At 44.4% G+C, this 15,077-nt stretch overlaps 2 protein-coding genes across 2 annotated transcripts; one reads left to right on the forward strand and one right to left on the reverse strand.

The window, feature by feature from the left end:
• Positions 1-598: 598 nt before the first annotated feature.
• On the forward strand, positions 599-7,041 carry TTI2 (TELO2 interacting protein 2). The gene is made up of 7 exons (XM_039356434.1): positions 599-1,550; positions 2,675-2,861; positions 3,640-3,732; positions 5,215-5,402; positions 5,501-5,644; positions 6,108-6,270; positions 6,834-7,041. Exons 1-7 carry the CDS (start codon positions 889-891, stop codon positions 7,002-7,004), a joined length of 1,608 nt encoding a protein of 535 aa, XP_039212368.1. The 5' UTR covers positions 599-888; the 3' UTR covers positions 7,005-7,041.
• Positions 7,036-15,030, reverse strand: MAK16 (MAK16 homolog). Its single transcript, XM_039356437.1, has 10 exons — positions 14,928-15,030; positions 13,710-13,759; positions 12,797-12,906; positions 11,772-11,836; positions 11,264-11,415; positions 11,063-11,117; positions 10,551-10,625; positions 9,699-9,812; positions 8,273-8,329; positions 7,036-7,414 (listed from the first exon to the last, which is right to left on the reverse strand). Exons 1-10 carry the CDS (start codon positions 14,940-14,942, stop codon positions 7,226-7,228), a joined length of 882 nt encoding a protein of 293 aa, XP_039212371.1. The 5' UTR covers positions 14,943-15,030; the 3' UTR covers positions 7,036-7,225.
• Positions 15,031-15,077: the final 47 nt, after the last annotated feature.

Here is a 15,077-nt window from a genome sequence, read left to right on the forward strand (position 1 = left end):
TATCTCAAATTTCAGTTCCTGATTTAAAAATGCAAGCAACGGTCCTCGTCCCTCTTTCTCTGACCCTTTGTCCGTCTTGTTTCTCCCACAGAAACCAGAATCGGGCGCTCTCATTACCTATGCTAATATATTCACCAGCAGCCCCGCCCCCAGATATTCTTGGCAACTGGGGGTCTGCTTTCAAGGCAAGGGTCCGGTGATTAAGGGGAGTCGGAAGGGTCAAACCTTTGCAGTTCTAGGAAGGAAACTCTGCCATAGAACCAGCTTCGACTGAGGAAAGCGACATAGGAAAACAGTGAAGAGAAAACGGCGGCGCCACCGAGAAGGCCGGACGGATGCCTAGAGAGAAAAATGTAGACTGGCCCAAAGTCTCAACTTCCGGTCAAATCCGAAAGAATCTGTTACCACAGTTACGGACCCTGATTCACGAAGAATGAAAAGAAAGTGCCTCTTTTCCTTCAGTTTGGGAATAAAGGCAGAACGTAGAGCGTGCGGTGGCCGCAAGGTGCAGAACTACCGCTCGTCAGAGCCTCCTGACCATTCACGTAGCCCTTTCTTACCTCTTGAGGAAAGAAGATTAAACTTCCGCTTCCGGCGGAAAGCGGAAATCCGCATGAATTTTCGTTCTGCTGCAGTCGGGCCGCTTCTGCGGTTCTCTCCCGCGGGCATCGTAGGGCGGAGGCCTTTCTGACGCCGGATCTGTCACCGGCTCGAGTCCCGATGGCGCTGAGAGCGATTCGAACTCAAACCCAGGAAATCCAAAGAAGGAAGCCGGAATTTTAAAGTTCAGAGAGAGCCGGGACGGCCAGGCCGGGAGTCGGGAGGAGAATCAACGGGAGAGGCCGGGAATCGGTGCAGAGAGGGGCCGCGAGGCCTTCGCAGGCCGCTATGTCCGGGCGCAAGGCCCGTCCCAGCCCTGCGGGGCAGCACCCCTCGCTGGGTCCCGCCAAGGGGAACCTGGGCGACCCCGCTTCTTCCCCGGCAGACCAGGCCCTTCCCCGGTTCCTGCGGCTTTTTGGAAGCGGGGCGCCCTGCCCAGCCAAGCTGGGGCTGGTCAGAGACCTCTCCGCCCTGCTGGAGGCTGCGGACTCTCGGTGGCTACTTGGGGCCGCCCCAGCCCTGCTTCAGGAACTGGTGCTTGCCCTGAACCGCTACGCAGCGCCTCTCCAGTGGGAGCCCGAGGGAGGACGATCCCCCAGTGAAGACCCTTCTGGGGCGGCAGGAGCTGAGCGAGCAGCAGAAGTCAGCCTGGTTTTCTGCAACATCCTGGCCAAAGTAGAAGAGGCGAAAGATTTGGAGGGGTTGGACTCTGCGGGGACTGGCGCGATCCTTCGCCAAGTGGCGGGACCCATCTTCCTCTGCGCAGTGACCCATGGGGCAGAGAGGCCGTGGACCCGGCCCAGGAGTCAGCGTGGGGCTCAGGAGCTCTTGGACACTCTGTTACGTCTTTTGGGATATAAGTCGATACCCGAATTCCTCAGAGGTGCACATGAAGGCGAACCTGGCTGGTTTGGGGTGGTGATGCAGTGCCTGAAGCCAGAGCTGACCAAGTGAGTCAGAGCCCCGTGTTAATCTCTGGAAGGAAAGATACCGGTCCCATTGTAGCCTAGAATAAAATCTGAAATATTCTTCAGTAATCTCCTAACTGAACCTGCCAGTGTGATTGAGCTTTTAGATCAGGACAGGTGATTTGTACAGTTTTGCTTTGAAAGAGATCACTGAGAAGAATTACGGGAATGATGATTTAGGATTAGAAGTTACGCCTTTTTTTTTCTGGGCTAGGATCACGCTTGCCTTCAAATGTTCTGCCAGAAATTGTCTTCTTAAAGTGGACGGGGCCGGTGCTCAGAAGTGAATGTAATCAGAACAAATGGAGTTTTGATTTTAAACTGAAATTGGGTGAGAAATCTCTAGATTGATAATACCACATAGAAAAATGAATATGGCAGTTGAACATGTCAATCGTGTTTTATAGTTGCTAAAAAAGGCAAATGTGGTTCTGCATCAATACAAATAAAATTCATATTTTCATTATTTTCTGCAGTGGTTAAATAATATGGTCCCTTTTAAATACATTTTCAGAAAACATCAGAGAAACTGAAACAGGTTTCAAAAAAATGGGTGATCTCTGGACTAACGAGAAATTGAGAACTGGATGTTTAGGCTTGAGAAAATTCAATGAAGTTGGAATGCGATTTCAAAGTATCTGTGGGAACATCATCCATAGGTTCAAGACCTGTCTGTCTATCATCCCTGACAGGAGGATTCAGAATAGTAAACTTAAGTTATAGGAAAGCAGGGTTGAATGTTAGAAAAAAAAACTTCCGACAATGAGAACAGTTTGACAGTTAATCCATTGAAACAGAGATTGGACAGCCATTGGCCAGAGATAGTTTACAATAATTTGATTTCCTTCATGCCTACTGTGATTTTGAAGCCCAATTAAATCAATTTCAAATAAGTAATTATTTTGGTCTTCATCTTGGCACTATTACCACCTTCAAATGTAATGAACTCCATGGAGAAGCAGTCCCACAAGTAGAGCTTTAGTTCACTGACAAAATCGGTTTTCAGGAAAAATAGGAGGCTCTGCCATCTCAGGTTAAAAGAGTCATGTAGTAAGGGGTGGGGAATTCTCTTTGTCTAACTCGGCTATCTTCTTTCTCTGATTCAGAGAAACATGGCAGTGTAACCCAGCAACAAAGTATATGTTTTGCTTCGTGCTCCAGCAAGTTCAGAGACCTTGGCTTGGTGATCACCTGGAAAAAGTTCTGCCACCTTCACTACTGCTGTCAGATGACTACCGAGTAGAAAATAAAATTCTGGGTGTACAGTGCCTACATCATATTATTCAAAATGTGGTAAGGAGAAACTGCATGCCTACGCCAATTTGCCCTTTTCCTGCAAAAACAATGCAGAGGCCATAGTCTCCTAAATCCTCTCCAGACAGATAAATTACCTGGGAGATAAATGGCTATCAAATCTCACCTGATTAGAGCAAAGAATTATTCTCTTATATCAGCCTGAAGCAGACACAACTAAAAACATTAACATGATTTGAAAAGTGTTTTATGGCACTGAAATAGTAGTGAGAATAAGCAGCATTAGACAGATAATACAGTTAGTCTTTGATTTAAATCACCTATTCAGCTCAGTTTTTAACATCCGTATTTCACTAACTCAGTGTCTGTGAAATGGAGAAGATATGTTTATGGCTGATACACATAATGGGGATAACATGCATAAGCAGGAGCTAATCAGTATACAGTATTAATGGAGATATTGTTTTTATGCACAAAAGAACTTTATGCACTCTGCTTATTTCCACATGACTCTTCCTCCTTGGAGCAGGAGTTTAAATAAGCAAAAGGGAAAACAATACGCAAAGCCTACCGTATAATCCAATGCTCTACTCTAGCCTGCTTTGCTAAAAACTGTGATATGAAAGCCTCAGTTGCCTGTTTAGTGTCTTTGTAGTCTTTTTCACTATTTAGCATAAATATAACAAAAAGGGAATGATATTAACAGTGTATGTGCATGTACCTGTGTAAATTTTGTAATGTCAAAAAATGATTCTGTTGCATAACAGCTAAACATACCTCCAGCTGAGATAATCATATGGATGTACTCTTGTTGCAGCCAGCAGCTGTCCTCGGCCAATTGAATAGAGTTCAGGTTGTGTATCATGCTCTCTTTAACCATCTCTACAGCAGAGAGGCTCAACTTGTGCAGGTAACATGCAGCATAATCCTCTACAGCAGGGGTATCAAACTCGCGATGTCACGTGACGTGTTGCGACGTATCATGACTTTTTTCCTATTGCCGGCAGTGGGGTGGGCGCGGTTTCATCGTGACACATCCGACCCACGGGCCTGTACCTCTGCTCCATAAGTATTTATTCAAAAATAACTCATTGATTTCAGCTGGGCTCATTCCTTACCTAAACAACCCTAGAATAGGCAGCCTTAACTTTGCTTTCACAAGCCATCCCATCCCAACATACTCCAGTCATACGGTAGAAGAAACGATAAATCTTTAGATTGCCTGCTCTCTTCTCAACACCTCTATTTGAAAATGATCAGTCCATATTTATCATGTAACTGCCGTTGGGCAGAATTTGGACCCATTGAAAGAAATGCCCTGCAACTGTGCTCTTTGTTGACGTAAAACTTGCTTGTTCTTTTGGTTGCCCAGTTAACCAAGAGTTGTACGGAGCATGGCATTCTTTAAAACAAGGCCCACTACGGTGTTTGCTGAGGCGCAAAGCTGAATCTTGGATTGGTTTTTTTCAGAATGGGTAATGTAGTCATGCTGTTTGGTTTTTAATTTTTGACTTTCCAGAGACTCTGTGAATTAAATCTGGGACTTTCTGCACATAAACATCTAAGGAAAACAAGTATTTGAGGTTCCATTTTAGTTCTGGGTAATTGTGATCAAGGTCTATGCCAGCGATGGCGAACCTTTTAGAGACGGAGTGCCCAAACTGCAACCCAAAACTCACGCATCGTCGGGTGCCGGGTGGGTATGGCCCATTGGATGGGCGTGGCCCATTGGGCTGCGGTGGTAATGGCAGACTGGATGGGACTAAAAAGTTCAATCAACCAATTCCAACTTTGCAAGATCTTTTTCTTCCCGTGAGAAGTTGAAATTGACTGATTGATTGAACCTTTTTTTTTTTTTTTTTTTGCACGGTGGCAGAGACCTAAAGCGAACAGGTTTTATAAAACCCAGCTGAAGGCCTAGGGCTGGGGCGATAGCACACATGCCCACAGAGCGGGCTCTAAATGCCACCTCTGGCACCCATGCCATAGGTTCGCCACCACTGCTCTATGCAATAAAAAACGGGGGCTGAGTTCACCCAAGATGAATTAAAATATACTGTGTTTACTATGTCCAAATTAACTCTGTTGGGGCTTAGTATAATAGCCTGATTGACCCATAAGTTGCCTAACTGTTGTAGATGAGTCAGACATGCTGTGCTAACCCAGGCAATATATTGGGAGGTCAGAGAATTTGGTGGTGGTCTTTAGCTATATATATATAATTTCAACCATCTACTAAGTACATCAGGCTAAGAGAGTGACAAGCTAGCTCAGTATCCTGGCAGAAAATCTCATGGCAGAATAAAAGAAGAGAATCCACTTCTCAGCCACTCTTTCTGTCCATCTGTAAGACAGATGCTCACAGATCCAACTGTTCCCATCCTTAAACTAGGTTGTGTTGCTGTGCATACTGGACTTGCTGCCAGTCCTGGAGAGAGCCCCACATCAGTTGTCCCACAAACCCCCACGTATCACAGCCTCTGACAAAGTCCTCCAGCTGTTACTGACCCACATGGAAGCAGAGAGCCAGCTTTCTTTGCGGAGAATATATGCCAACAGCCTGCCTGCCTTAGTCGAGAGGTAAGGAATGCCCCCTCCATTCTGCTTTGCTGCTTGGTAAGGAGGGAGGGCCTCTCCTCACAGGGCTTCTAATTCTGAACCAATTTGTCTTTTGAGAGGCTCGGCATCCGGATTGTTCGTCATCTGAAGCGGCTGCACCGAGTGATTGTGGGGTACCTGGAAATCCCCGATGGACCAGAGGAAGCCGCTCGGATTGCAGCTTTAGAAACGCTGAAGTGTACAATAGAGCACGCCTGGCCTAGGTATCTCAAAGGACAGGCGTGAACCCCCCCCCTACACGTCTTAGGTGCCTCCCCCAGAGAGCCTGAGAAAATTGCCACAAAACTTGATAGATCGGTATATACGCCTTGCATATCAGAAGGGGAGAATTGTGGAATACATGAGAAGCAATCCGAGGAGGCAGAAGCATTTTGGGGTGCAGTTCAGTGGGGAAAAGACCCCCAAACTGCTGCTTTAGAGTCAAAGGAGCATTCATGCCAAGAGAACAGGCAGAAAAAGTAGACCCTTCTATTCCCGTTCAGTAAATGACCGGCCACGGCTATGGTGGTAATCTTCATTGTTATAACGCTCGTAGGCCATCCCGTGTCAGTAGATCCCAGGCCTGTAGCTTTTCCATCTAGGTTGGGTTTGGGTTCCCAGGTTTACCAGGGCATCATCGGTCTCCAGGGATAGTCCTTCCAACCAGTCTCCCATCTTCCTGCGCAGAATGACTTGCCGCCTTGCTATAATTCTTGAGGCTTTGCTGAGAATGATGTGGGATGTGATCACCGACGAGAGCACCACCCCTGAACCGGTGAAAACAGCTCTGCTTCAGAGAGCCACCAAGTGCCTCCTCTTGCTGAATCACTGCTCCCAGGGACAGGTGAAGGTGAGCCAAAGTTTCATTCCCAAGGTGAAGCGCAGGTGCGGAAAAAGCAGCAAAGGTTTTCAGCGGCGGAGGACGAGCCTTTGGGGGATAAGTTCCATTTTGTCTTTTCTTTGCCAGGAGCCAACATACTCAGAATTCCTCTCATTTCATAGAAGTCTGAATGTACACATGTCTATTAAAAACCCATTTTGGAAGCATCCTTAATATTCTCCTTTTCTTACCTGAACTTGCAAAGGGGCCTGTGAGGATATTTTTCCTGGTCTTTAAAAGTGTTGCCCCCCCCCCCCAGGACAGAAAGCATGAAATCTAATGCCAGGGCATAGATAGTTACAAGCTAAGTCAGTATTTTTCAAACTTGGCAGTGTTAAGATATGTGGACTTCAACTTCCAGAATTCTTCCTCCACCAGCATGGGGAATTCTGGGAGTCCATCTTTCAAAGTTACCAAGTCTGCAAAAACACTGAGCTAAGTTTATCAGGGGTCTAAGCGTGTGATGCTACCTGGGAAACAAACAGGGCAGAGCAAGAAGCAACAGGTAAATCTCTTTCTCTTTCTTCTGCCAGGTCCTATTGCAAGGAATCTACCAGAGCTGTGAAAGTGAACACCTCAAGGAATGCCTACACCAAATACAAGAGGACTCTGTCACAGGTTTGCCTGCCGAGCGACTCCAGAGAGAGGTTGGTGCAAGGGACACCTGTTTTTTGAACCTGGAAGGAAAAACTTCAGCTTTTTAAGAATGAGAGAATACTCTTGCTCTTCAGCAGATTTAAAGAAATTGACTTTTTTTTGTTTTGCACGTCTGCTTGTCGGGAAGAACAGCAGAAGCAAATGTTAAAAACAGGAAGCCACTTGCCTCGCTTGTTCTACTTTGCTTATTCCTTCGTCTCTTTTATACAAAAAGCCTCCAGGCAGTTTCATTATTTCACAGTCCAAGTATTATTATTTTTTTTTGTCCTCAACTCCCAAGTAATGTCTCCTTGGACAGTGGTTCCACTTCCTGCTCGTACTCTATTTCAACGTAAGCTCGTTTCCGCCTGAATGGCCCTTTCAGTGGAGTTTTCCCCTTAGATTTGGGTTCTGATTCTTTCTCTTCTTCCTCGCTAGATGCTGCCTCCTCGCTACTTGTCTCCAGTTTATTCATTTCCTTCAACAGAAAAAAAAAATGGAAAGTTAAACACAACTGGAAGGCAATCCAAACACATTTTCTTTACTCCCCACCCTCTATATTTCTTTGCTGCAACGTTCTCCACCAAATGGCTGTGCTGCAGGAAATAGCAATTCTGAAAGGCCTTGCTTTTAATTTGAGGTCTCTGCTCCCCAGAGACAACAAGATTAATTCCAGCTTGACTAGAGTATCCTGATCCTAGCTTGACTCCCGAGACTGGGAGGAAGTTGCTGGTTTCACTGTAGTTGTGAACTACCCAGAGTCAATGGAAATCGGGCAGCGTACAAATTTAATAAACCATTGTCCTTCTACTCTCCTTGGTCTGAGTCCTTCTCTCTAAGGAACAGCATGCCTTTTACAATGAAGACTGCAGGTTTTGCTATCTCTGCCTTCAGGGAATACACAGCCTTGAGAATCCCAGAGACCATATTAGAGTCAGTATTGCTGTAACATGAGTTTGAATTTCTAGCCTTGCTTGGTGACAAGATAAAAACATACTGGGCAACCCATCCAGGCAAATATAAGAAATGCCACTGAAATATGACATATCCTGCTATGTTTATCTATTAGTGAAAAGGTCAGCACTTTGCTGTAACTTAAAGAGATCCCAGTCTCTCCTTGTCCGGTTATCCATGGAGTAATATTTTCTATATTTCCACTCAACAATAATTCAGGACCACTTAATATTCAGGTCATATCACAGAATAAATTATGAACAGACTCCTGACAGAGAAGGCCAGAGTATACAGGCAAACTTTAAATTATTTCATTGCTGATCTTGGACGATTTTGGCGTCTATAAATTCCTGACTTATAGGCTTTAACAGGCCTCACTCACCTCAAAATCGCTGAGATCACTCTCATCCACCTCTACATATTCCCTCTTGTTCAAATCCTACAAGGAAGGCATAAAAAAAAGATAACTGATCCACAGAGAAATACCACATTTTCATGCATAACAACCTTTTTTTTTCACACCTGGATTTATTATCTCGGCCATCTTTGCTCTTTTTCATTTTCTATTGTTCTCTTTTATTTATTTATTTTAATAATTTGTAAACCACTGGAAACCGCAATTTTTGGGGGGTAACTAATTAGAAAAGGCTCATGGACTGGTTTTATATGCACAAAAATGGAAGATTCCAGACATACCCATAATGGAGGGAGGGATTGTGAAAATGGCAGAGTCTGCAGAGATGGCTAAATTGATTTGTTTGATTAAGGAGGGAACTAGAGTTACTTTTATAAAAGGCTGAAAGCCCTTTATGGACTTTTTTTTTTTTTTTGCTGAAAATGGATAAAAATGAAGTGAAGATTTCATGTTTAAAAGGCCAGTCTATGGGAAGAAGGGAATTAAGATATGCAATTTGAAATAGTGGAGATGGCAATTACTATGAAGACTGAAAGTTGCTTTTTTAGATTTTGTTTTATTTCACTTTTTTACTTTCTTGTCCTACATTTTATGTTTCTGTAGGTTTTTTTAAGCCTATGTAAAATCTTTTCACGATAAAATTATTTTTAAAAAATAATACCATCCAGATTTGTTCAGAATCAGGCAGCGTATAAATGTAATATGTTGCATATTGGTTTATTTAATATGGGAATCTGTGGGTTTTCCTACCTTTTATGTGCAGTTTTTCAAACTTATGTAAAAGGTTCTTATAATAAAAATTATTTAAAAACAATTTGTAAACAGCCCCCCCCCCCGAGTTGTTCAGAATCAGGCAGCATATAAATTTTATTTATTTATTACATTTCAACCCCCGATTCCCAGTCTTCAAGCAAGGAAATATGAGCATCTTTGTGGACACTTTGTCTGGGGAAGCAGGATGCACCAAGGTCATGAACCTGTTGTAATCCAGTCATGCCTTGAAGCTTGGCTTTTTTTAACACAATCCGAAGTTCTGGGTTAGCTATGAAGCAGGGCCCACAACACTTCTACCATCTTACACTGCTCTGAAGTTCCGAGCTAGGACTACAGCTCCTAGAATTCCCAACCAGGCCATCTCAGCCTTCTGGAGAGTGCAGTCCTAATTGATGGAAAGCACATATCCTGACTGGATGCTTATTCTTTCTCTTACTCTTAATAAGACTTCCCAGAAGAGCAGATGGTGATGCAACAGAAAGCTTTATGTTGTAGATTTTTTCCCCCCAATACATACATGCTGCAATCCCCCACTGCTGCAGGCATATATATATATTTGTTCAGCATTCTTCCCCACCCACTGGTTGGAGCAAATCAGCAAGAGTTTTTAAAGCATTACTTGTTCCTCCTCCTCTGCCTCTTTTTCCACCTCTGAGTCGCTTTCGCTTTCGACTTCGTGCTGCTCCAGAGCTTTGTCAAAAGCATGGATGGGGAAGTTGTAGATATCGCCGTACTAATGAGAAATACATCAAGAATAGGAACACGTTAGACAAGATCTGCAACCATAGTGCTAATTTCCACTGAAATCACTTTAGTGGCCATTGCGACATCTTGCCTTATAGTGAAACTTTGATTTAAGGGACTATTTTGGGGGTCAGGGAGCGCTCACTATTCCTAAAGGTTTGTTAAATCAAGTAGCATCCTTCACAATGATTTCCCCAAATTGCTACAAATAGCCTAAAATTAACTGCTTCCCCTGGTCTACTTTGAAGACAATAAGGTTATTTTAGGGGACATCCAGCTCAAAATTTGATCTGCTGCACCTAAGTCAGATAAATGGGGGGTCATTAAGTCAAGGTTCCCCATATTGTAAATTTCTAATGGTTAACTATGTGCTTCATACTATTTCTTCCCCCTTTTACGTATCCTTTATTGGAGGCTTTTGGATTCCAGAATAGATTTCGCCACCACGATATCCTAACTCTTATTTTTCTCTAACATGGAGGAGGCCCAGGAATCTCCAGCCCAGACTACTTGCAAGCCATTGAGTAAAGTTAACTCCTGCTCCTTGAACTCCAGGGATTATTTTCTGCTCCCTCGCAGAACCTGTTGCTTAAGCTAAATATCACAATTCAGCTCCTGCCTCTGAGACCTAAAGCCCAGAGCAGGTAGCTGAGCGCCCTTCCTCCACCCTCTGGAAATGGTCTGGCAACCCAACCCCTTTTCTGATCTTCCTGCTAAGAGATCATACCGTATCCTGCTTGAGCCGCTCCAGTAATTCCTTTTCAATCGCGTTGTCCAGCTGAGCTGCAATTAGGGCTTTTTCCTGGAAGAAGGAAACAAGGAACAGTGGAAGATGAAAGATAGTATTATGTGAGAATGGGCTGGTTCCTTCCATTCTCCTAAAAACAAAACAAAAAAAAAAAAACCAGGATTTTACAAAGGCCGTTTCCCCCTCCAAAAAAACTTGAGAATCGTGTTGGTTATCATGCTCAATGCAAACTAAGTATAAACAGATCCATCCCAAAGGGGTGGACAGGGTGAATCTTAGCGTTGCTCTAAAGTGGATCACCCTCTGAGAATTTGCTCATCTGGTGGGGGGATCTCTGGACTTTCTAGGATGAGGATATCCACTGGATGCTTGAACATCTTGAACATTATGTTCAAGATGTTGCAGCAACCAATGCAGACAGCAGCAGGGGCTGCTTTGTGAGGCAAAACAGCAAAGAATGAGGAATCTCCGTGGCAGATACGGTGCTTTACCTCGCGTCTCTTTTCGCGCCTTTCGATCTTCTTGCTTAACGGAACAAGTTTCCTCCTGAAAGAGACAGAAGATTTTGATGGAACAGCTGGGCCAGCCAGGTGCCCAGAAACTGCAGCTCTCTCAGGCCAGCAACAAGCCCGTCTGGCATTCTGCAGTGGTAGCCCCTGCTGAACTGAGAAGGCCTGGACAACGCCACTTACTGCCTCTTCAGCGTCAGCTTGCGGATCCGGATCAGGTACTGGGTGATCTTGGTGAAGCGCTGCTTGCATTTGTGCCGGATGAAGCGGGGCCAGTAGATGAGGTTCTCGTCAATCTCTTCTAATGCTTTCTCGTAGTTTTTGCTCAGCCGGACCTGCCAGAAATGAAAGCGGAGGAGGCAGGTAGCAAAGAGCTATGGTGGCGCCGTGGTTAGAATGTAGTATTGCAGGCTGACTCTGCCCACTGCCAGGAGTTCGATTCTGACCAGCTTAAGGTTGACTCAGCCTTCCATCCTTCCGAGGTTGGTAAAATGACGACCCAGATTGTTGGGGGGGGGGCCATAGGCTGACATTTGTAGACCATTCAGAGTGCTATGAAGCACTATGGGGCGGTATATAAGTCGAAGGGTACCATTGTCTACAGGGATAGTCAACCCCAATTGTAAACTTAAAGGAATGTTTTTAAAAAGGTGTCAAATTTAGTCCTGGCACATACAAAAGGAGAACTTACTCGTTCCCAGAGCCGATTGGGAAAAGCAGACCGTTCGATGGTCTTCATGTAAAGGTAACATTGTCCTAAAACATGAGCAAAAATAAGCAGAGATGTGAAACATCGTTAGGCTTGCCACACTCATAGTTACAGATACAAGCTATCTGCCCCAAAAGCATTAATCCAGGAATCTTCAAACCTGGCAACTTCAAGACTTGTGGACTTCAACTCCCAGAATTCCTCAGCCAGCCCTGCCTCAGGAATTCTGGGAGTTGAAGTCCACAGGTCATAAAGGGACCAAGTTTGAAGACCCCTGCATTAACCTATACATTCTACAAGTTCCTGTGATTGATGCTCACAATATCCCAGCCTTTTCCCGGGAAATTATCCTCAGGGCGAGCACATTATTCTGGGGCCCATCAATTAAAGAAGGCACCTGCCTTCTGGAATGAGGTTCCCCCTGAGATCTGAAGGAGTGCCATCCTGCTGGTATTTCAAGGGGCCTTAAAGCAGTGGTTCTCAACCTTTCTAATGCCGTGACCCCATAATACAGTTCCCCATGTTGTGGTGACCCCCAAGTGGGTGTGGCCACCAATAAGAGGGAGTAGGACAGCTAGGGAAAAGGGAAAAAAATAGCGGACAGCGTGGTTTGGTGACCCCCATGAAATGGTCGTTCGACCCCAAATGGGGTCCCGACCCACAGGTTGAGAACCACTGCCTTAAAGACTAACTCTTAAAGACCAGGCTTCTGGTGAGGACACCCGACATCCTTTTCTTTTCCTTGTTCCCCTTCATGTTTGGTTTTTTCCCCATCTTCTGTCTTGAGCTGTTTCTGTATTTTTGTATTATTCTTTGTTTTTAACCACAGTAATCACCCAGACTCACTGGCAGCATATAAATTTATACACTATTATAATTGTTTTTGTAGTAAGCTAAGCAGTTCTTCAATCTTCTTCCAAACTTTCCTGTTGATGGACCTTAACAGGTCCTGCTCCATTAAAGAAAAAATACTGTGATGTTGAAAAGCCACAGTAAGAACTCTTTACCTTTCTCCTCCTTAATAGTAGCATATTGACTGTTGGCTAAGGGACACGATGAACGATTGCACAAGCCTGTTATGTTATATTCATTTCGGCAGAAGCTCTGAGTTTTTGTTCTGTAAAAGAAACAGTTGTAAAGTTAGCCCCTTTTAAACACCATGCATTACTTCTCATCCCCATTACTGAATATTATCATAGAATCACTAGGCCCAACATCAGGCTACAATCCAGGTGCCTTGGGACTGCCCAAAGTAGAATCCCCATGGCCCAAATGCATCTCTATGCCAAGAAAAATAAACCCTTAAAAATTCACTACTGCTCCCTATGTAGATTTATTGTAATTTGAGTAATGCAAAAAACAGTATTTCTGGATTGTATAAAGATTCTAAAAGGTAAAAATGTCTTCAGGTCCTGGTCCCTGTCTTTCTGCAAATTCTTCAGCAACGTAACAAAAGTGATTTATTTCTCCATTTCTTCAGGATGGTTTTTCAACTCCCCGTTTCAGCAAACAACCCTAGAATTCACAAGCAGTCTCCATAAAAGTCCTAACAAAGGCTGATCTTTCTTAGCACTAAAATCAGCAAATAGCTGATTCAACTCAACTGCAAACAGATTTTTTTGATATTTTTTATAACAGCCTCCTTGCAACATGCTGGTGGAAAAAAACCATGGATATTAAAAAGTTGGAAATGTGAATGAATTTGTTATTTAAATTCATTGTCCAAAAAAAGATCCACCCCAAGAGAAAACCACCTGGAGTTTCCCAAATATTCTGACCACAAACCCCATAAAACCTAATCACTGGCATGGTGTCTGAGACAGATTGATCATGTAATCCAGAATATCTACAAGAGATCAGTTATCTCCCCTTCAGTTCTAACCCTTGAATTCAGCACATATAGTAAAGATAAATACTAACTTGATCTTAAATGAGCAGAACTGTTTGTTGCCAAGAGTATCCCAAACAATCTAAAAGAAAAAGATCATGTTAATGATTATCTTCTTTTTGGCTCAAAATGTACACACCTTGGGGAGGTTATTTGGGTGAACCAAACAAGCTCTACCTTAATGATGCACAACTGATGCCACTGTTTCAGTTTACTGATTATTTTAAAATTACATTAACTATCGTGGCTGCTCTACTAATAAGGACATACAATTTCCTTAATAAATTAAATTAGCAGGATGATAACACGTAGCTATAACATTATTGAAACAGAAGAAGGAAGCGATGTAGTTCTATGGATCTATTAGTGTATTAAAATACCTGTGTGGTATGCACTTGGTAATATGTACAAACAGGGAGAGATATAAGAGACTAAAAGCCCATCAAAGCAAGCAATTCTATATAAAGCATATCTGTATCTTGTATAGTTGAGTTTTCTATTGAAATATAAACATGTTTTGCCTTTTTTGTTTTGTTTTTTGTCTCCAAATTTCCACACTCATATTCTGCCCATGCTCAGAGGTTGCCTTTCCCTACTTTTCATGCCCAGAACTTAATGCTGGAGTCAGAGATATAAAGCAATGACCATTCTGCATATGCCCAGAGGTACTGTCTACACCCAGATCCTAATGCTGGAGTCGGGGATGAAGCCGGGGCATTCTGCACATGCTCAGAGTTGCCCTTCTCTACTCTCCACACCCAGATCCTAATGCTGGAGTCGGGGATGAAGCCGGGGCATTCTGCACATGCTCAGATTTGCCCTTCTCTACACCCAGATCCTAATGCTGGAGTTGGGGATGAAGCTGGGGCATTCTGCACATGCTCAGAGTTGCCCTTCTCTGCTCTCTACACCCAGATCCTAATGCTGGAGTCGGGGATGAAGCCGGGGCATTCTGCACATGCTCCAGCATTCTCTTCTCTTGAGACTTTAATTAGGAAGAGGAGGACTCATGGCAGGTACTCTCCCTAAAAGCTGAGCACGTGTCCCAAGGAGCGGATTCCGACGCTCAATGCAGCCCAAGCGCGTCCAGCCCCAACAGCCTCCGCTCCCACGTGGAAGGAGGAAGCTCATCCGGGAGCGGCGATTCCCCTGAACCCCCGAACCGAACCACATCCGTTTCCCAGAATAACTCCTCCCCACACTACTCGAGACCCACCCCCAGGCACCTCTCCCCCCCCCCCCAAACTCACGTCGTCTGAATGCATCTCACCGCCGCGAAGCCAACACACGCGTCGGACGAGCGAGGGTGGAAACCTCGTCGCGGAAATCTCGCGAGACCTCCGACGACCAAACTCCGCGAGCCAGGGCGACGACTGCGCATGCTCCACCCTAGATTTTTT

This window comes from Crotalus tigris, unplaced genomic scaffold, assembly GCF_016545835.1.
Source record: "Crotalus tigris isolate CLP2741 ecotype Arizona unplaced genomic scaffold, ASM1654583v1 scf7180000018825.4774228, whole genome shotgun sequence".
NCBI lineage: Eukaryota > Metazoa > Chordata > Lepidosauria > Squamata > Viperidae > Crotalus > Crotalus tigris.